Here is a 22,544-nt window from a genome sequence, read left to right on the forward strand (position 1 = left end):
CCAGTGCTGAGCAATTAATGTGTTTCCCATGTAGACATTGATGCATGCTTTTTTGATCATTTCATGCATACTGTTTTTTAAACCAAATGTTGGGCTTAGTAGCAGGATGGACCAAACACATCCTGGTTTTTGCTATAATACTTCTTTCCCGTGTCTGACAGTGTCAGGAGTGCCAGAAGATGCTAATCAACCCCAAAGCAAAACAGATCTGCTTCCATATTTCACAGACCAGATGACACTCTAATCAACATGAGCTTCACCTTTTCTGCACCGCACATACTGTTGACATGTATTTCTGTATAGCTCATTCTGTGAACATGAAATATGGTCCCAAGTGAATCATTAGAATGAAGTATGACAAATCTGTGCTGCTTATTTTTCAGTCGTTGCTTCTAAAGAGGCTTCTTCCTCACAGCTCTGCCATGAATACCAGATTCATGCACCCGACATTAAATGGTAGGTTTTCAAAAATTGTGTTGCTATGATTCTTCTTGGGTTCCCTCACACTACACTGAGATGAAATTGAGGTAACAACCCTTCCAGTGCTCTGGGACGTATTGCCAATGGATGCTCCAGTGGAAGCATCCAGGTTAAGATGTACAGTATGTTGATGTTTTGTCACCATTTTCTGACCTGTGGAGGTCAGAAAAAAGACCCTGAAATTTGCCAAAATGTGCTTGAAATTGACAGCTAACCATGACTATGGTTAGATTATTTCTGTGCTTAATCTCCTTTTGTACTCAGGTCAAAGCACCAGAAGCTTTGTATGAATGTCCAGACAACAGAATGTTGAAGCAGGATTATTTCAGCAGGATTTGTTTGCAAATACATGGAGGTATGAATCATTTCCATCTTGGTTTTTTGAAAGACACACCATTCGTTGGAAAACATGATTCTGTTTTTTCAGAGGCGTTAGTGTTAGAAACAAGTTCCATTCATCTGAATAAAAAAGAATTATACAGGTCTTTTTCTGTTTCTAACAAGGGAATGAATAAATATGGAGCACTGATTTCAAATCTTGCTTATCCCCATATATGCAACCAAGGTCGGAGGACTCATAAGGACAGTTCTGTATGCAAAACCACAGTCAGATAATTCTCAGATATCCACCAGTTTGGGCAATTAAACAGTCGATCATAATTCCTTGTGAAGCCATTCACTGAGAATAAAGATTATCTTCTAATATCTGTGTATTAACATTTCATTCAATCAGTTGCTGATTGAAGACCAGCTCAATTTGAAAAAAGATACTATCAAATAGTGACCCAGATATTTGTGAAGGATATGCAGGATCCTCAGCCAATGGATGATTGGTATTCCATTCATATACAGAAAATGAGATTTAAAAAAAAAATTATATAATGCGAATTATGCTGCTGAAGAAATGGGTAACACCTCTTTGTCAACAACTTGTGACACCAGGCCTGACACATTTAAAACCATATTAAGTCTGTGTGCATTGAAACTGGATGTCACCTTTTTGAGCTCACAGAAGATGAGGGATTGATAGTGCTATAAACTGCTCTCCTTTATCTTCAGGTGGAGCGTGAACAAAGTGCAGGTGTGACACCACCTTCCAGTTTCATCTTTCCTTTTTACTTTTATCTTGCCATCTTGCTGTCATCAGCCTCTCCACACTAAGCCTCTGCGTGGTGAGCGTAAGCCTAACTTAATGCTCATCTCTCACTTCTTCAGACTTTTTTTTTTTTTTTGATGTGATGGATCTTACTGAGAGGGGTGCGAAGGAACGACTGCCACTCCTGGGCGCAGCGCTTGGAGTTCCCCAAAGCAGAATGAGAACGAGGCTCAGAATGACTACAACCGGAGCCTGAGACACACACGCTTTGCTGCGGTACCACGGCGAGACCTCACCCCCGCCACCTAGGACACGTCGTTATTGCCGCGTAATGTCTTTTGATGGAGCCCGGCGGAGTGAGGGGTCGAGAAGTGACAGCGGAGGGGGACGGCACGTACCACCATCTTGTTGAGTGACACCCAGCAGTCGGAGGGAAAGTCCTGCAGCATGGGCACCAGGAACTGCAGGCAGCCGTCCCAGTGGCACAGCAGCAGCATCATGCCGATCAGGTTAAAGATCCGCATCACAGCGCTGGCCAAGTCGTAGGTCATATGGAAGATCTGTCACACGACAGGAAAGAGAGAGAAAGGGAGACGGTGTGTATTATTAAACGTCAGTCCATTTTTCATTAATGGTAATGCATTCAAATAAGACATCCTGCTACCTCCATGATGACAGTATATTTAGAAATGAGCTTCTTGCCACCCACCCATGTTTCAGGCACTTAGGAGACCCTGAACAGCTTAGTTTAGAGAGCTGCAGTACAGGTTAGGCTGGAAAATGTGTGTAGGAAATGGCAGTTCTCAGTACCTACCAATTCTTCTGGCTGGCCCCAACACATAGGTCTGTACTGCTTCATGCCAACAACTACTTTGTTACTGTTATATGCAGTATATAGCCAGTATGTATCACCACAAACTGTAAGAACTAGAAACTTGAAATATATCCAATTTTAAACCCTTTGTGATTTAAATTGGAACTGTATGCACTTTTGTACGTTGCTTTGGATAAAAGCGTCTAGATAAATAAATGTAAATGTAAATAAATGTTTAAAATATGTACATTTCAAACATGCTTTTATGCACATGTACACCAGCCCTTTCTAGCTCATAATCTATCTGTTCCTACCCACTACCTGTCTTCATATGTCATTGGGTTTACATCTACACAATGGGAATCTCCTACAAGTATCACTCTCACAAGAGATACTTTGTTATCTTGTTCGCAAGCTAAGGATGTCTAAATGAAAAACTGCCTTTCAAACCAGAGAAAGCAGCCAAAGTACAATACGGGGAGACATTGTGGAATTAATGAGGGAGAGAGGACGTCCCGGGGCAAGTAATCAGACAGACTGCAGAGACACATTTCTGCTGAAGAACTTGTCAGGAGCAGTGCTCCGTAATCTGCACAGCGCTCATAAACGGACACAAAACAAACAGGTGATCAATCATCCAATGACCACCTCCGACTGCTGCCATTATGCCCCCCTCTTCCCTCGCTGTCTGCAGTGACACTCCAACTCAAACGTATGCGTAGTTCCATGGGACAACCCAGATCCAAACTTCAAACATCCGGCTGAATCTTTAAACTTTTGGAAATGCAAGAGGGACTTCGAGATCTGTCAAAGACAAGACGCTGTTCCATATTCATCGCAGACCAACCGACAAGTCGAGCTATAATGAGCAAAACAATTTTAGGCGGTGGTGGGCGCAGACAGTGTTCCGTATCCGTTGTCTCGACCGATGGCGGTGTTGCAGGGTCCCCTGCACCTCCAGCTGCTCTGACGCTGACAGGATGATGAGGGCGAGGATGCGTTCTCTAATCTCTACCTGCAGGCAGGAGCGTTTCTCGGGAGCATCTGTGTGTGGCGTGCTTGTTTGCAGCAGTGTAAACAGAGCTCGCTGCAGGTCTCCTGGCACGGGCCACAGCCCGCCTCATGTGGGTGTGCAGGAGGAGCCCAGCAGGAGAGGGAGAGCAGCTCACCACAGAGCTTCTGCCCGCTCAACAGGAGCGAACAAAGCAAGCCACACCTGAGACAAGCTGACTGCCCTACATAACAACAGGACTAGAAACTTCGGACAGCATCCCACTGCTATTTTTTAACCCCCGAATGACGTGTTCTTACTCATAAGGAGTGTGTACATATACCTGGCCAACATCAAGCCTGATTCTTCATCCATTAGTCCTCCTATTTCTTACAGTCAGACAACATTCCTCATCACGTCATTCAAACTGAAAATTTCATATTTAAAACTTTGACCAATTTAAATGTGTTTCAGAGCCCATTACAATACCATCTCAAGGTGAGACCAGTTAAGGATTCTCCTGCATCACTCAACCTCAGACAGTCACTTGCTAATGCGGCACAATCAAATGGTCAGAACAAGCTCTGACCTGAAAATTTCACCCTCCATTTTCTTGCAGTTCAGTTCTATTTCCAAAGTCATGCTTGCCTTTTGAGCCATTTCCACACGTATCTGAAGGCACTGGCTACCTGCACACATCTAAGGCTGTCACAGACCACCGTGCACAGACGGCTTGCGACTGTTATGCTTATCACAGCGGTGTGGCCACACAGCGAGAACGCACGTCATCTCTGTAACTGTTCTCTGTGGTGACACTGTGGTCAGGGTCTCTACGCCCAGTACAGGAATAAAGCTAACAGAGTGCTCAGAGGCATGCTAGTTTGATCAGACAAACTTGCTGTGATGAATGAGGCAGCACCAACATCAGCACATCAGCCTGGCATCAGCCTCTCCCAAGGCATCAGTTACTGTCAGGGACAGCAGATCAATCACACAACGCAGGAGTCTTGCACCCAAGCCACTGATGGGGCAAGACAGCAGCCTGCATTACAGCCAGACTCTCACTCCATTATCATTACGATGAGGATAATAACTCAGCATGCTGTTTGGGGTTCGGGGGGGGGGGGGGGTGGGGAGGGTGCTGCATTTATCATTATTATTATCATTACTGATGTTGTTGCTATTTCATTTGCTTTACTGAGTCAGATAACATAACTTATATTTTATACGTCATCCATGGACATGACTATATATTTTCTGAAGCTATTCAGATTAAGTGCTTAAGTCAAGGGTACAATAGTAATGCCTGACTGGTGGGTGAAACCTGTAACTTTCAGGTAGCCAGCCTAGGTATTTAACCACTATGCCATATCTGGATTTTTATGTCAATTTCAGCATGTTGCTTTCTGCCTTAATGGTATAACCAGAAATGTTTACCTGCACATGTCCTTTAAAAGGCAAATAAAAGATCTGGCATTTTCATTTTCATTTTCATAAATGCCTCTGGGACCCAATATCATGGCCTACTGTTGAAATCAGCTCAGGTGTTTAGTACTGCCTAGCCAGTTCATCCACTCATCCACATCCATTCCCAATTTGAAAAGCAGATGGAAGTTGGTGATACTGAGTTTCCTCAAGGGGAAACTGCTTTCACTATTCCAGGCAAGTCTGAATCGTTCCGATGGTACTGGAGAAGGCACCCAGCATGCACAGTGCATTTTAGCCTCCAGTGCCATGTGGCTCTACCACACAGGAGACATAATGGGTCTTGCTTGGGCTCAGGGGTGGAGTTTTAAGCAGCTGTCAGCCACAAACGCTTTCAGTTTAGCTACTTAAATCTGATGGGGGAGCAAACAAGTGAACAGCAAAATTAAAAAATTTTAACTTTTAAAATTTAGGATTATAAAATGAAGAACTATAAGCCTCAGGAAAACAACCTGGGACAAATGATATCTGAAAAAACTCAGCTATGAATCCACAACCCGTCAGCTCCCTAGGGTAAACCCCTGCATTGGAAAGTGTAGCCCAACGCAGGTTTCACCAGTTTTACAAAACCAAATTACAAATCGAACGGTCTGACCACGCTCGTATAACCTTTGGTCTCAAAAGGCTTTATTCTGAATTTTGAAATGTCATTCCACTTACATGTTTTGTTAATTAATTAGCAAAGAGAGAACCAGCTTCAATTAATTCCAGGAGATGTTCTTGTGAATTTATGGTAATCCCTAGTAATCAAAGAATACAAATTCTAATCATATCTCCACAGGGCAAATAGTTTTAAAACAAATGAGGAGAGTAAATCTCTTCTGATGGAAATGTATTTGCAGTTGGAGAATAAATCCATTTCCACGGACATGCTTTTGCATTTGGCTGCATGTCTCCATCACATATACTATGCATCCTCATTACAACAAACCCCTTCTGGCTTCAAGCTTCAAGTTCATTATTTCCAGGGCTTCACTACTCCCAAATCAATATAACATAGCAGAAAAAACTCCAACAGTAAGTTAAGATTAAGTTAAGTTAAGGCCCACACTCTAAACAATATCTGCCTGCATGCACTATCTATCAAAGAACTCTAAAGACTACAATAGCAAGTTTGCATGGTAATCTTTATGATGATACATACGGTGATATTTGCCTGCATTGCTCTCTCATTTGTACAGAAATAAACACGTTTCATTTTCACCAGAGTGGAAGACTAAGCCAGTTTTGACAGTTGTAAAGTACATATAAAACTTTACATATGCTTTACAACATACATTGCACTACTCTGAAGTCTGGAGCCGATTATACACTATAAATTTTTTTTGTCAATATTCACAATCAAAAAAACTTATAACAGGGGTCCACTGTATATTGCACTCTTGAACTTAGATTGCATTTAGTTACAAGCTCATATAGGAGATCAAATTTGGTCTTTTATTTAATTCCTAATAATAATAGATCAGTTGTCAAAGTGATGGCCCGGAGTGTAGGTTAAGCTCAAAGCTTAGGTTCAAACCCAGCCATGTCCTGACAATGACCAGGAGCCCCGAAACTGGCATAATTCTGCCAGGGAAGGGGTAGGTTTCCTCATCTCACCACTCTCAGGCACCCTGAGAGTGGTGAGATGAGGAAACCTTGCACCTGCAAGTTGCTCGGATGATGTCAGTGGGTATGCAGCTTCTAACTGGGATCCACATGACTGAGGTGGACTGTGGAACTTGTAGTGTGAAAAACAGGCTGCTTGATAATGCATCAGGATTAGAATTATCAGGATGCATCTTGCTTCAGTGAGTGCCTGCTTCAGAAAGATTGTCGCATTGTGACAAGCCTAATCTGCAATTGGCATGTCCAAAAAGGTTTGCACAAAGTAGAAAAAGCAGGGAAAAAATCAGTAAAACAGAAATCTAATTTTGTCCAAGGTGTTAGCATCAAATGTTTAGGAAACTTAAGGTAAATGTATATACTGAGTTTACACAGGTACACAAACTATACACAACTGTGCAGATAGTGAGCTGCAATAAAAGTCACTGATTTCTGATGCATCAAACCAACATTTCAGTTAGTTCATCCCAAGCATGGGTGCCAGATGATTATGCAAAGGATGTCTTTAATTGTGCAACATAGAAATAAAGGGCGTGTTCAAAGAACCATCTGAAGTTCTATCCACTCTAAGAAAGGTAAACAAGAACACTAAGGATCCAGCCATTCTGGGCTAGGAAACCTAATAAAAATGAGCCTATATTAATCAAGTGGTCAGCACAAACACCAGGCTGTCTATGAACTGATTTATTCAGCTGGTGGATACACACATACACATTTTCCTACTAAGAAGTTGGATTCTTCATTGAATTGAACTGTACTCAATAACAATTACATAACTTACATTCATTTTCATAACTACTTTTTGAAAACTTTCTTGACACAGAAGCATTCAATTACTTGAATGATTTTAAAGTAATTATCTAATTCAACGATGGCAAGTGATTTTAATATAATTATCAAATTCAATCTCTTTTTAAACCAAATCATTCCACTTAAGTGAAAATGGTGAAATATCTGACATGCAATTTTATTCATCTGACTAAGCCACTTGATTTAAATTTAGTAACAGAAACGAGAATGATGAAATGACATCTGGTTGGAACTTGAACAAGGTGGAAGTGGGACCATCACCTTCTACCTGCATGAAAATATGGCACAGTATTATACACTACTGGTCAAGATACAGTATACCTGGTTTTTGGTTCTCTTTGGACAGATTTGGATATGTAACAGAAATAACCTTTGTAAAAAGTGCTGGTGCTGAATATAGCATCATGTCATACCACCATACACTTGATAATTGTTCCAACATTTTAGGGAACTTGCATGGATGCGGAATCAATGTATGATAAATATATATATATATATATATATATATATATATATATATATATATATATATATATATATATATATACTAAATTAAAAGCATGATTAGTATGGGATACTGCATACATAGATCTAAGGAATTAGAGAACAAGTGTAATGAGAACAAGTGAATAAGCTATTACCACAGCCTTGATGCTTATTCTGGGTTATAAAGATGCTATTTACCAAAATGTGACCAAATCACTGTCAGAATTGATGTGGTTGCTGTGTAGTTAGATTTGTAGGTTTGATCTTGCTCACTAATATAAAAATGCATTCCCAGTGTGTTGCGTGCAGAACTAACATTTTTGAATTTATGACAAGTGAACCTATCTCAGCTACTTTTCAAGTGCATCTACATAAATGGCCACAATTGCTTAATGATGCTTTTATCAGTATGATAGCTTGAGTTTCAATGATACACATGGAACATGGAAAAAAGAACTCAGTCCTGAAATGACTGTAATGGTTTGCCTGTCAGTTTGAAAGCCATCAAAAATCGCACCATAAAAATCTTTTTATAATTTGTTCAATGCCATATTTATAATTTCTGAGTTTGGTTCTCATCTTGGCTTGGTTGATTGTTGTTTCTTCCTTTCTTTCTTGATTTATATTTGTTGTTTCCTTCTTTCTTTATTCATTTACCTGGCAAGTCCCTTAAAACACTGAAACTTAGACGTTACATTTCTAGAGATTTTAATCTGACAGTCCACATTTCTAAAGAAAAAAAAAAATCTAATCTCCTACGCAAATACAATTTTTCATTCCAGCCAAGGATATTGGACCAGATGTGCACAAAAATGTATAGTAATCCAGTTTTCTATGTGGTCCACACCTACACCAGCAGTTGCATCATTCAGTCAAAGGTGAGCAGCAGCCTCATCTCTTGCGCAGAATTTATATGAGAGCCACTTTGTTGATCTGATAATTAAGGGCCATGCCTCACTCAAATTACCACTCTGTAATCAAGAGAATAATAGTTCCATTAAGCGATCTACAGAACACACACAACTGAGTCATCAAACTTGAGTCTAGTTGGGGCTGAAATGTTTTATTTCTTCTAAGGAGGAAACAAGTGACTTAGCTGAAATTGCTGCTCTCTGTAAATGATTACCACATTTCATAGGACTCCAGAGGACCAAATACAGCTTCTATTACTTGAAAATATATCTCTGGTACTTTTGTAACGCTGCAGACCAGGTGAAACTGAACACTAGAGGATCTGTATATTGCTAAGGCATAGAACTAATGTGAAGAGACATGCATCCATTCAGTAACAATATTTTTGTTCACAGACTGATACCGATCACTGTAACTCACGTCAGTTGCACCGTTTTCTCAAAGACTGACAGCACATCCATTCTTTCTTCTCCTGTGAAAACATTCCACTTCAAAAGTAGATCCTGCATTTATATCATCATCATAAGGACTGTATTAATTAGCTCTGCATTAGGAAGAGGCGCTCAAGGTAAAGCAAGGCATGCAGGGGTTAAAGCAATTACCGCAATGTGAAAAGGGGAGCGGCGCTGTGCATTAGTTCGGCCACTGGAGAGTGGCAGGGGAAGAGCGAAAGCCAGCGGAGGGAGAAATTCAGATCACAGGTCCTCTGCCACATGGCTCTGACATAATTCTTCACGGACTGACAGCTGTCAGGCAGCCTCTGAAGCTAAATAAGCCTTAATGTGGAGTTCCAAAACAAGTGCTGTTTCTACATTCAAGCCACACCCTGTTGCTGTATTTTACCACCACCCAACAGATATCACCACTCAGCCACTGTGTTTTATTGCTCTGTATATGGACAAGGATGTATTCAGGCTCATTCTTTTGACCACAGCATGCTGATTTGCAACATATATATTTTTTGATACATTGACCAGCCATGGACATTTGCTTCAAGATCATGAGTGAGTATTCCCTGAAACACAGGAAGGAGAAGGCACCCTCCATGCCACACAGATTTAATCACAGACTCAAATACAGACATACATAACTCAATATTATTAGATCCATATGGCTCTGAATTTTATTTCATCTATGATCTCTAATCAAATGAGAAAGACGCAGAGAGGGAGCTGTGTTTGAAAAAGACATGTGAGCCAACATGAAATCTCAGCCTCATGGGCATATTCTGTCCGGCATATCCACTTGACAGCACAGTGGTCTCTATCTAAGTTGTTTCCTGTCACAGAACACTATATTCCTCAGGTCTCCTCCCACTGTACAAACTACTACCAACCAGATTTCCCAGGGAGCTCCTCTCTCTGCCCCTTGTTCTCTATTGATGGATGTCGCCTAAAGCTTGGCCCTTGGCTCTTTGGACTCTGTGACTCTCTTCCATTGGGTTTGATTCCACTGGTACACTAGTACTTATGGACCCAGCCCCTCCCACATGCAAGCCCCTCCTGCTCTCGCCATTGCAGTGTGCTCCTACTCCCTCTCTTCACAGCTTGGACCCATTTAAACTGCGAGCCAAACTGCACTGTGACGCCACTGCCATTCACTATAACGTTTTCATCCCTTGGTGGCTTGTTTTTTGCACAGCAGATATTCGGGTTATGGAGGGTCGCTTGATGCAACTTCAGGTCAGAGCTGAAATAGTCCTGTGATGTAAAGAGACAGGGACAAGAGAAGGGACTGAAAGGAATACATCAGCAAAATATCCCTAGGCATTTTAAATGGAAATTTTTCAATTTCATAACAGGCCAACCGCCAGAGCATGATCAACCACAAAAGCACAATTGAGATTTGAGGGAGGGTGGAGTGTGTGTGTATGTGTATGTTTGTGTGTGTGAGTGTGTGTGTGTGTGTGTGAGTGTGTGTGTGTGTGTGTGTGTGTGTGTGCGCGCATGTGTGCGTGCACGTGTGTGTGTGTGTCCGTTGAGAGGGTGGGGGTTGGGCAGAGGTTGACACGCATGAACACTTGTAATGGAATTCCTCTCTGTAAACAATGGCAAAATGTACGAAAACCAGAAGTGACAATGAGCCAAATGCTGCAAGTCAACCATTTAATCAGGCAAAATTGACCATGAGTAATCTTCCACATGAGAATCAACCCATCAATTTAGAATGATGGCTTTGTGTGTGAATGTGCTGTTTCCCTCTGGCCACGTTTTATTAGATATTGATGGTGCCGAAAAGATGGAGAATAGGGAGAACGGTAAGAGGTCAGTTATGGCAAAATGGCAGGAGGAAGGGCCAGATATGAAGCTGTGTAAAGAGGATGCATTTAGCGGTTTCCTAAATCACAACACCGATAGGATGTCTGTGTGAGAATGAAAACATGGAGCAGATCTTGAAGTGTCACGGCTCATGATAACATAATGATGGTCTGTCATGCCATCAACAGCACCAGACAGAAACCAGTTCATCAGTAACAGTCAGAAAACCTCTCAACACTTTTTTTTAGAGAAGTATGAGACTCTGGTTTGTTCCTTTGTTAAGGGAGCATTACTCAATGAAGAGCTCCACAAACCTTCACTAGGGATACACAAGCACATGACTGCTTGTATTAATGTTTATTTAATCTGCTATTGATTTAATTTGCCATTGTCTGTTTCTGTATTCTTTAAATGCCAAAAAATACAGCCAGAAATGTGTCCCAGCTGAGGAGGTGGACAAAAGGCTGGCAGTAAAGTGACTGCCTCAGTCATCCTCTCATCTTTGCTCACTTCTGTTAGCTTGCTGATATGGTTATTGAATGGAGGTAAGTCATGCAATACTACTTCACCAGTCAATTTCAAGAATCAGTGATTCTTAATGAAGCAGTATTAACTTCACCCTGCGTCTTCAAGCTGAATGTGCCTTTTAACATACTATAGCAATTTACATACAGGTAGGGGAGGGTTGTTTTGGCAAGGAAAGCATTTGGAATAGGGTTTAGCTGAAATATTAAGCTAAACTATCAAGTATCATGATCAAACCCCAACCACATAAATACAGACAACATTAGCACCAGGGACAGCTCTGACAGCAGCTTAAATATGATGTGGAGGTCCCAATACCTGAACATCTGTATGAGAGCATTATCAACCCCTTTGGATTTATCTGGTAATAAATCTTTGATTTGCATGGTCCACAGTGCCATATAGGTAGTTTGGGAAATCCACTGGGATTACAAGGCAAATGATTAAAATCAGTGGAAGCTTAGGCTAACAGAAGACACGGACCAAGTATATAGTTCAAAATGGACGTACGCTACATGAATGCCACTACATGAAAGCATAAAGCTTTCCCTTTTACAGCAGCCGAGTGATAGACATCCACCAGTGACTATAACCTATGGCTATGTGTGATACATGGACCCGAGGGTTAGCGTGCTGGCATGGCTGCCCCTAAACTTCATCAGGTCACTTCATTCTGCATGTTTTTGCTTTACTTACACTTTGTGCTTTACTTATACTTGGAGCTGTTCTTTACTTCGGCCATCCAAACTTATTAAGGTAACACAAACCAATCCAACCGTAGTGACACTGCACAATACCATTATTGACCTGCCTTCAATGGTGAAGCTGGACACTAACAGTGATGAACACCGACACTGACATTAGGGGAGCAACTGGGAGACACAAGCCCTGTCCCCTCCAACGTGAGCATAAGTGGAAATTTGTAAAGGAAGAAATGTTCTGCAAGGAGCCAGAACAAACTGATTGAAAGCAAAATGATTAATCACAAGGACTTAATGTGCAGCTCTTAATACTGAAACCATCCCCCATTGACAACATCAATGATAAAATAATTTTGCTCCCACTCCAACTTCCTTGTCAACAAAGAATCTGCAGCTCAGGAAATCAGCAAGTCAACTACGGTAGAAAAAGTGCACCTAATTTCTGAAAGTGGAAGGAATCGCATCTATTTTCTGCCTCAACAAAGCTGTTGCAACAGGAAGAAGAATAAACACATGATTCTCTCTGAGATAAGTGGGGCGGCAGAGTAGCATAGTCGTAAGGAGCAGTACTCCTAACCGAAAGGTTGCTAGTTTGATTCCCCACAGGGGCACTGCTGCTGTACCCCTGAGCAAGGCATTTACCCCAGCGTTGCCTCAGTAAATATCCAATTGTATAAATGGGTAACGTAAAAAAAAAAAACTATAACCTGTGTAAGTCACTTTGGCTAATATCATCTGTTACAGGAAAATAATGTAATGTAAAGGTAAGTGCTATAAGAATATGAAGCTAAAAATGTAGGAAAGTTCCATAGGTAAGTGTTATATTCTTATTGGCTGGCATGACACCTAAACCCACCATCCATCTTACCTCTTCCCACTGGTGTACATACTGTACTGCCTGCTGGTGACATTACCTCCATCCATTGGTGGATATAATTCCTACAGCTACCATTTGCTTTACCTCTTCCAACTGGTGGACATAATGTCCAAATCTAGCACCCATCTTACCTCCTCCCATTGGTGGATGTAGCGGATGAGCCTGGAGAGTCTGAGGAGCCTCAGTAGACTGAGGATCTTGGTGAAGCGCACGATCCGGAGTGCACGGGCTGTTTTATACACCTCAGAGTCTATGCCCTTCTCCACGATGAGAAAGATATAATCCACGGGGATGGAAGAGACAAAGTCCACCACAAACCAGGTCTTCAGGTACTTCTTCTTGATTTTCTTGGGGTCCAGTATAATCTCTGTGTTGTCCTCAAAGACAATCCCGGTGCGAAAGTTGAGTACCAGGTCCATGAGGAAGAATGTGTCGGATACCACGTTGAAGATAATCCACGGGGTGGTGGTCTCGTCCTTGAAGAAAGTGATGCCCACTGGGATGATGATCAGGTTTCCTACCATAAACATGAGCATTGTGAAATCCCAGTAGAACCTGAGACAACAGGGGAAGGAAGAACAAACCAAGAGTGAGAGAGATGCGAAATGAATCCCTGGGGAGCATCCAATTTTGGAACAAGTCTTCTAAATGAGAAACAGGTAGCACTGCAAGGCAAATGGCAAATGTGGTAAAATGATCTATGGTCTAGTTGTGTACCAAACGCAAATTATTTTTATAAATAAGTTTTTGAAGTGTGCAAGCTCTTAGTTTTTTGAAACATTTTTGAGCTTGTCTGAAAGCCTTGCGCATATGTGCCTTGACTGTATCAATGCATTTTATTGACATTTTTGATCAAACTTTCCAACACATTCTTCATTCCTCACATATCTCATGGATAAACCACCCAATTCATGTTTAAATTATGCTAATAATTCTCATTATATTAATGACCATTATTCTTTTTATTTTTGTATCATTTTTGTTGCTGCAGTAATACAATAAATGATTGTGTTACATTTGCTTTTATTGTGTAGTTGAATTTGTGGGGGTAGTTACACTAAATTGTATTGGTTCATTGCACATTGAACAACAGCAGAATAACCATTCACGCAGGCAGAAAGACGCTGATCTTGTATAATATCCCTGTGGCATTTTGGAGGTAAACCTTCGTTGGTGCTGTTGCCTAGAGCCGTCTCCAGCTCAACCCTCTAACACCCCTCAACATCTATTGTGAACAACGGCAGTATTCAAACAATGTAGTCACACCCTGCCAATACCCTTCATTTCTCGCGCGCCAGACACGTACGCACATTAGCAGACCGAGCGGTGTCTACATAAAATAAAATCACTGACTGAAAAACACCGTTCAAATGAGTCAGGGATCAAATGTTATCTTCCTTCTGTCTGCAAGGTCAACACAAGGACACTGAAGCGAGCGAGTAGAGAGAAATATGAAACCGGAACTGCTTGGTGAATTGATTCTAAACCCTAGCAACGAGTAAGAAAATAATCGGGTAAAAACAGACCAAGGCACGACACACTCGGAATCGTAATCCAGTTTAACTGTAGTAGGTGGAAGGCATAATGTTGCTTTCCAGTCCACCTCGTAGAAGTTCAGGGACACAAAACAATGGATCTTTTTACTAATACACATGCATCATTCTCTCTATGTCAAGTGAATTTCTCAAAGAGAATAGGGCACAGCACATTTATTTGAATTATTATTTTTCAATAAGTGCATGACTGACTTTGAATTTATTGAAAAATAATCATTCAGATAAAGGTGCAGTGATATGCGTACTGGGCATAATGTCTGGTACAACCGTAGAGTGGTCATGCCAAGAGAACAGACACAGGATTAACAAATTTTGTTGTATGATGGTAAGATTCAAGGCCGCTTAACGACACTAATGCCCCGGTAAGTCCACTGCTGAGTCATGACGCGGTGATTGATGCAACGTGGTTTAAATTGCACTTTTAAGTCCAGACGGTGAAACAAGGAGATGCACACGATCTTCCCAGCTTTACGCAAGAGCATTGACGAGGTGCCTTTTCTAGTATGTAATAAGAGGCATGTCGCCTTTCTTGGGTTGTAAGTTTGAATTCTACAGGACTTTGTAACAAATGCGTTTGAAAGGTACAGCCACCCCTCCTTGACGAGTTTTAGTGTCGTTTTTGTTCAGTCAAGTGCACTGAATGATAGATTGGGCAAAATCATAATCTGATTTGCTGTATTAATTGCTTGGAAGTGTCCGAGGGTTCCTTGGACGTCTGCCACTTTCCATGCAAATTTCAGTTAGTATGACGTATTTCATATCGATCTCCTGCCCAAGTGTCATCGGTGCAAAGGGACTCTCACTAGATCGTGTGCCTCTTGTAGGAAAGGTGTGATTCCTTCGGAGAGCACAAACACCTACAAGACTTCCCTGTCAATAAACTTCGTTCTGCGGAATATTTTTTTGACAAGAATGTGTTGTGGGTCTCAGAATTCCTAATCATCACAGACACACGCAAAGCCGCTGGACTTTGATATAACACGTCTTACATTCGTAACGACACACCCACAGACACAATCGAAGATGGAGCCATGTGGATGATTTTTATCATTGATGGGAAATTCCGATTTACCTGTAACTGATGTTCACACTTCCTTGTCTCATTAACAATGAGAATATTGTTTCACATAGGCCTGTTCTTCCAAATATGATATGTGCAGTATGAAGTACCTAAAAGAGGTCTTACAGCTCTGGGATGTCATGGGAGCTGTCTTTGGTGCTGAAGTCGAGTTTTACAACGTAATTAATCTAGCATTAACTTCTTCCTATTTCAAGCAAACCTTCAGCGTTAATGTGCACTACAGTAATAAGTCACTGTTGTACAACCTTCCTCATTTAGAAATTAGACGGTAAGTGGCAAATTAGTGCATCAATTGGAAAGGAAATTTCCGAATTAACTACGTCCACCGCATTTAGTTCATTAGGTTAGACGTACTATTGTATGTCCTTTGTAACAACTGTTATAGTTTCGTGCAGCGCATGTATTTTGCTGATTCTGTGTGCATTACAGTCAAATACTGAGTCATTGTGTTATTACTATTGTGATTGTTATTCTTCTTGGTAGAATAAGTATCACGACCAGCAGACGCAGTGACAATACTGCGGTTATTAGATGCTATATTAATGTTCTATTAACTGCGATTTCATACAGTGTTGGTATCAAAGTAAAAAAGATAATGTTTTGTGGTTACACGCTGTCAGTAATGTCATATTTTCAGGGAAGGCCTTTGCTTTATATGCTGAATAAATAGACTAGCTAGACAGCACAGGGGCCTCGTCATTGTTGGCATTTTCTCTTGTCATGATATCCACAAGTCCTGGTGGTGATTCCCGACAAGGCATGGAGGCTCAAGGTTCGCGGTAAGAGAGGTGATAATAAATACCGCTGTTGTAAAGTAATATCGAGTTTGGTCTAAATGTTTCCTGAGATACCTAAAGTTAACGTTAAACTCACTGCTCATTCCAGAATAGTAAACAATTATCCTTTATTTTTTTCCGGACCACTGGGAAGAGTGGTCTTTGATAATAAACCAACTCTTGGGCGCGTAAATCTAAATGAATTGTCGTAAAGTGGTGTAAATTACTCTGTCCCTGTCTTGCGAAAATTGGCGACACGATATGAACAGCTATAAGGAATAGAACAGAATAGGAAAAGAACACGTTATTAACATTTGCGTATTTGGGTGTCAGTGTGACATTAACAAGAACGTGAAAGTGCATCCGATACAGAATCACTTCGAAAATATTTGGCACATCCCCTGTTTCGGCTCAAATAGACTCAAGCGAGTAAACTTCCAAATCTTCCGATATCAAAGAAAATGTTTACTTTATGACAGTTGCTACAGAAAACAAATCAATGCGCACTTGAACGGATGAAAACTCCATCGCAACTAAAACAATAAGTGATACAAATTGACGATTGGCAATGTTCTCGCTGACTGTCTAGCTCTCTTACCAGCATATTCTAAACAATGCGCTTTTTGCTCTTGGAAAGATGTATAGAATCAATGTATGCCTACCTCTGATCAGCCACGCGCGAATTGATACCAAATCCTTCATGCATGTGAACACTTGATGAAGAACTTTTCCGGCTGAGCCTTTCTCAATTGCACGACTTTACATCGTTTGGCCCAGGGACAATAACTTGTCCTCTTCATCCTACTCTCCAACGCTTGAGTTGTGTTTCATTTGTTTGTCGTTGTCACTGATATGTTGCCCAATTACCCAATGCTGAGTGGCGTTTGTATCCCCCGTATTGAGGGAAAATAACTTGCATATAGGACCACTTAAAATCGTGACAAGCAAGGCCTACCGTGAGAATTTCAAACAAAAAAGAAAAAGCCCACACGTACACCTGATCGATACTGGTTGTCTCATCTCCCGAAAGAATACAGCCATTGTGTTGATTGCGTTTATCTCAAATACACATTCCGTTCCAAAAAATCAAACAGAGTTGGAGATTAAACTTGAGATTAAGTTTATTTACAGGTTTTACGCACGAGGCCTCGTAAATGTAGGAACTACAGGCCCTTAGCCAGATCAAATTAAGAGCCTATGATTTTTTTTTAAACCCTATTCGGAAATTGTAGAAGCGAGCTTCATGTTAAAACAATATTGTTTTTCCCAGATTTGTGAGTGTGGTCATTCGTAGTGGGTTATGACTTCATTTATCAAAATTGCACAAAAGAATGCGTGGAATATCTGTTAAATCGACAACTGAGTGATCATATTAACGCTGTGTTCTCATTAAGAGGTTTAAAGAATGCGCTGACAATTGTTCAGCTCCATGATGACAGAACATATAACCAGCAGAAGGACATGACCAAGATGACTCCGAACACAACAATACTAGACTTCGAAGGATCCTGGGGCAGCATCACTCTTCATAAGCACAATCGCACGTATAGAACCGTTTCAGATGTAGTTTCAGTGGGTCATATGATACTCCTAACGTGCGGTCAACATCACAGTGGTCTTAACCCTTACCTGAAATCGCTATATGGGTGGATAATCCAATTGCCCGCTGATTTAACTCGTTCTTGTTCCCTTTCCACTGCTTTTTGACTTCCAAACATACGCAGTGAGAATTTATTAACTCCGGGTTGTAGCATGGAACTAAATTGCCGCTGCATGAAAGTCTGGCTGTCTCTCTGGTCCCCATCCTCAGGAACGATCTGTGGTCCATCCTCGGACTTGAGAAATGTGACCGAATTCCTTGACGGTTGGTTCTGAGTCTGTCCCACGCCATGCACAGAGGAAGAGGCTTTCCTACTAGGTGCGTTAGAAAAGGAAACCCGCGAGTCCTTTTTTTCGGACACACCGGAGGCAGCCGGAGTGGCGCCGGTGCTCGCAGTCTCGCCCCCCTGCCCCTGTGTCAGAGAACCGGCAGGGGTGGTCGATCCGTCCATGCTGGCCGTTGTTGAATTGCAGGCACTTCGCCTTTTCCCGTCCTCAGTTCCAGCTAGTCCAGCACTCTGCTTTTCCTGCTTAGAGATAACAGAAGACAGGCTCCCTGTAGTATCCCTCCTGCAATCTCCGTTTTTGTTGCATTTCATGCCTGTGATGGTAGCCGTGCTGTTGCTACCCTCACCTGCAGCACTAGTAGCTACCCCGGTCACTCCCGTAGCTGTATCCCCTCCTCCCCCTTTGTTTGTGCTGCCAGGTTCAACACCATCTCCCTGGCAAGTTGCAAAAGAGGTTGTGGTGCCTGTAGCAGCAGAAGGTGTAGACCCCTCGCCTTGCGAGAGGCAGAGCTCATTGTTATTGGAGTTCTTGCTCCCTGTTGACACGGCTCCCCCTCCTGGCGTAAAATTCTTCATCCTGATACTACCACCACCTCCTCCACCGCTGCTGCTCCCACTACCGCCGGCCCGGCGCAGTCTTGGCTGCTGGAATTTTGGCTCCTCTTCGCCGTCTTCCGCTTCCTCCATCACCGCTCTGCTGTCCGCACTGGGCTTTGGACACCGTAGGGGCAGGGCGACAGCAGCGGAAACGAACGCAAAGCAGCCTTTGCTATTATTCCCACCAGCACGGCTGCCAACCACGGCCCCAGTCGCGTTGCTATGGCTGCTACTGCTGCTGCTCGCTTTCTTTTTCGTGGTCACAGCAGACCCTGCAGAAACCTCTTTTTTGTCCATGTCATTGGGAAGACCAAATTTTTTGTTCCAATTATCTTGAGAGAAAAATAAACAGGGAGAGGAAAGGAAGGAGACAGAAGAAGAGAGGGCATGGGAAAACATACATGATTTTTTTTTTTTTTTTTGCAAACTACGGTCTTGAACCAGAGAACGTACTCTGGTGCTCTAAGGTTAGGCAGACGCATCAGTGTCAATTGATTTAAGATTCAACAATGCTTAAAGAATAAATAATACAAATTTTAGTGAATAGAATTTTCAATTAGGTCGTCAGATTTTTTTATATTTCTTGTAAGGGGTGGGTGTTATACATTAGCAATTTATCTGATACGCTATAATAAAGTGTTTTTTTTTTTCAATGAAAGGTTATTTATTTATCTCAAGTTAATTACGGGCTACTTTATAACTATTGGGCTATTCCACTTAAATTGTATGGCATTTACACCCACATATTTCATTTACAAATTACACACATATATTGAAAACACTAGGTTCTTCTGCCTCATGCAAAATGGAATTTTAAAAGCTGCAAACTAAGCGCAAATTCTCAAATAAATTCTCAAGGTGCTCGCAATGCCAACTTTAAAAATACATCCCACTTTCTCACGGACGCGCCTATCAGATAATTACATGATAATCTAGCACCCTCTAGTGTTGAAAATAATAAGGACAGGTGTCATTGACCAACGTGATGCTGATCGACAACCAAAAATAGACAAGCGAGAGGAAGTCAAGGAGCCGAAAACGTTAACCAAGAAAAATGATTCTGTTTTTCCTACATGTATTTATGAAAATCCATTCCGTGGTATATTGAGATGCATGTTTGGATTATCGTATAGCGGTCATAACAGCGGATGTTTAATTTTCTTCCTCTTCCTGTGCTGCCTTCAGTTTGCATAGTGACCTCAGTGATCTGGATTGAGGTGCACCCTTTTTCTGGGTGGAAAAGATAACAGTCACATCGATCTCATAACCCACTGCACAATTACCTAAGGCAACAGTGAAGTTGCTGCCTGAATGTAATACAAGCACAAGCAGCAGTTGTGCCACCTGAGGCAACAATTTAGAAGCAGTATGGAAGAAAGGATGAGGAACTAATGCAAGGTGAGACGGTGTTACAGGGTTGACCTGCCTTGGATATGTTTGTGTGTCTTTGATTTTAATCAAGTGCTTTTTTTCCCCCCCGGACATATTGTGCAATACAGTGCTTGTCTAATAGAAGAGAAGTCCTTGATTCCTCTGATTCCTCTCATCTCCATCAGTTGAGATATGCAACAATGCAAAGTCAGCATAAACAATGAATACATTCTGTTCGATGCTGCCTGACTTACCTTGAGAGAGATGAAGCCCTTTTCAATGACATTGAAAGGTTGTTGGCTCTCAGGGAACCTGCAAGAGTCCACAGTGTAATGGCACCTGATGCAGTGCCTCAGAGGTCACTGGAGGAGCCATTGGTGTCTGCCATGTTTCCCCTGCTGCTTTTTTCAGGATGCTGCCAGATTTGAAAAGTCAGAGTAGGCATGGAGCAGCCCGAGTCCATCTCAGCAGCAGCTGGTACTCTCACTTCCTGATATGACATATTTAAGCACAATTCTCCAGACTCATTTGCATAAAAGGCAGAGTTCCAAATAGGAGCTAAATGATTTTGGACACATGCCAATTAGATGGTTCTTTTAGACGCATGCACACATGTACCATGTCATATATCAGCTGCATAGTTGCACCAACACTGATGTACTAACCCTGTGAGAGAAAGGTTAAGCTGAAGAATGGAAACACTTAAGTAAATATTCATGGAACCTGAGCCTGTATTTCTGTTCTCAATGATGAGGTGTTGTCCATCATTTGCCAGGGCTAGTGACAACGTGTTTATAAGGTGACAGAGCGTAGGGAATTCAGTCCCACAAAGAGGGAGATAGCACAGACTCCCGTTGAACTACAGTCAGATTTATCATCTGGTAGAAGCATCCAGTAGAGCTTCAGCCTGCAGATAACAGCTTCAGATCCAACCTAGACTCACCACTAATGCTGTGGGAGAAAAAAAGCACCCACGGTGAATATCTAACTAATGGCATCTGAAAGTATCTTTTTTATGCTCACTGTAGAGAAGCTGGCTCCCACTTCTGTATTAAATGAGCCAAAACAAAAGGTTAAAAACCAATAATTTATTTAAAAATTCAGACAAAGAAACCAGCCTATGCACAGCACCAGCAGGGACAAAGTGAGCCTTCTCTCCTCCCTGGCCACACCCGTATTTAATCACCTTTCAGTTAGTCAGGTGTGACTCGTTACCCAACAGACTGGCTCCCCAAACAAATTACCAACATGTGTACATAATTACAAATGATTGTACTAATTTACAATTAGCCTTTAGTCGAAGGAAGAGGTGGTGAAGGCTCTCCTTCACACTCACCATCTGAAACAAGTCCTTTAAGTTCTTTTGAATTTCATTTACAGCAAATATGTAGAACACATCAGAAGTACAGACTACAATTTGGCTATGAGTAATACAGCTAAATGAGGGAAGTACTTTATGAAAAGTTTTCATATTGTTCATATTATTCATCATATTGTTTTTGACAATATTCTAAATAATATTTAATAAAGCTCAGTTCTTCTGAAAGCCACTTAAAAGAATCATAACACCTCAATGTCTTTTTTATCATTTTACTTGTTTTTCTTTGCACTGTGAGTTTGAATGACCAAAGTGCAACCTGAAGCAACTTCAATAAGCTCTCCAGTAAGTGCTACAAAGAACACATACAATGGACAGAATAGCAGAGCATAGCAATGTGGGTAAATTAAGTTCTAAATATAGAGATCAGGGATGCACTGGGAATCTGATGGGGAGGCTGTGCATGAGGCTCAATGGGAAAACATGGTTTGCAAGTGTCAAATGAACCCAATAATATTTTCAAAGCTGTGTGACTGTCATTCATTTTTTTGATGTGGGTTGTGATAAGAGGGAGGGACTGGGGAGTAACATGTGGCACCATGGGAAAGATATGTGTGCTGTCAAAGATTAGGGGCCTTTTAATGACACATAATTACCAGCACTTAATATAATAGAACTGAGTACAGAATGGGGGTGGGGGGGGGTAGCTTTGTATAAAGGGGGGGTTCTCTTCAGCTGATAAGAGAGTCTGAGAGCGGACTCAAAGGGAGGAGTACTGTTGTCTGGCACATCATGCCCACTTATACATTCTTTCTACAGTCATATCACAGCAAGCCAGATGAAACACCATTTTGCAAATCATTTTTAAAAATTTCCCCCAGAGCAACTCATTCTGAAACCACACATCACCACACACAGA

The 22,544-nt window shown here is 41.6% G+C and overlaps 1 protein-coding gene across 1 annotated transcript in view; it reads right to left on the minus strand.

Annotated features, from left to right (window-relative positions):
• Positions 1–19,239, minus strand: part of hcn2b (hyperpolarization activated cyclic nucleotide-gated potassium channel 2b) — a 42,622-nt gene extending 23,383 nt beyond the window's left edge. Inside the window, exons 1-3 of the mRNA XM_036521093.1 lie at positions 18,083–19,239; positions 13,172–13,595; positions 1,975–2,136 (exon numbers count right to left, since the gene is read on the minus strand). Of these exons, the coding sequence (XP_036376986.1) occupies positions 1,975–2,136; positions 13,172–13,595; positions 18,083–19,233 (1,737 nt within the window). The 5' untranslated portion in view covers positions 19,234–19,239. The remainder of the gene's footprint in view (positions 1–1,974; positions 2,137–13,171; positions 13,596–18,082) is intronic.
• Positions 19,240–22,544: the final 3,305 nt, after the last annotated feature.

This window comes from Megalops cyprinoides, chromosome 2 (genome assembly GCF_013368585.1).
Source record: "Megalops cyprinoides isolate fMegCyp1 chromosome 2, fMegCyp1.pri, whole genome shotgun sequence".
Lineage (NCBI taxonomy): Eukaryota > Metazoa > Chordata > Actinopteri > Elopiformes > Megalopidae > Megalops > Megalops cyprinoides.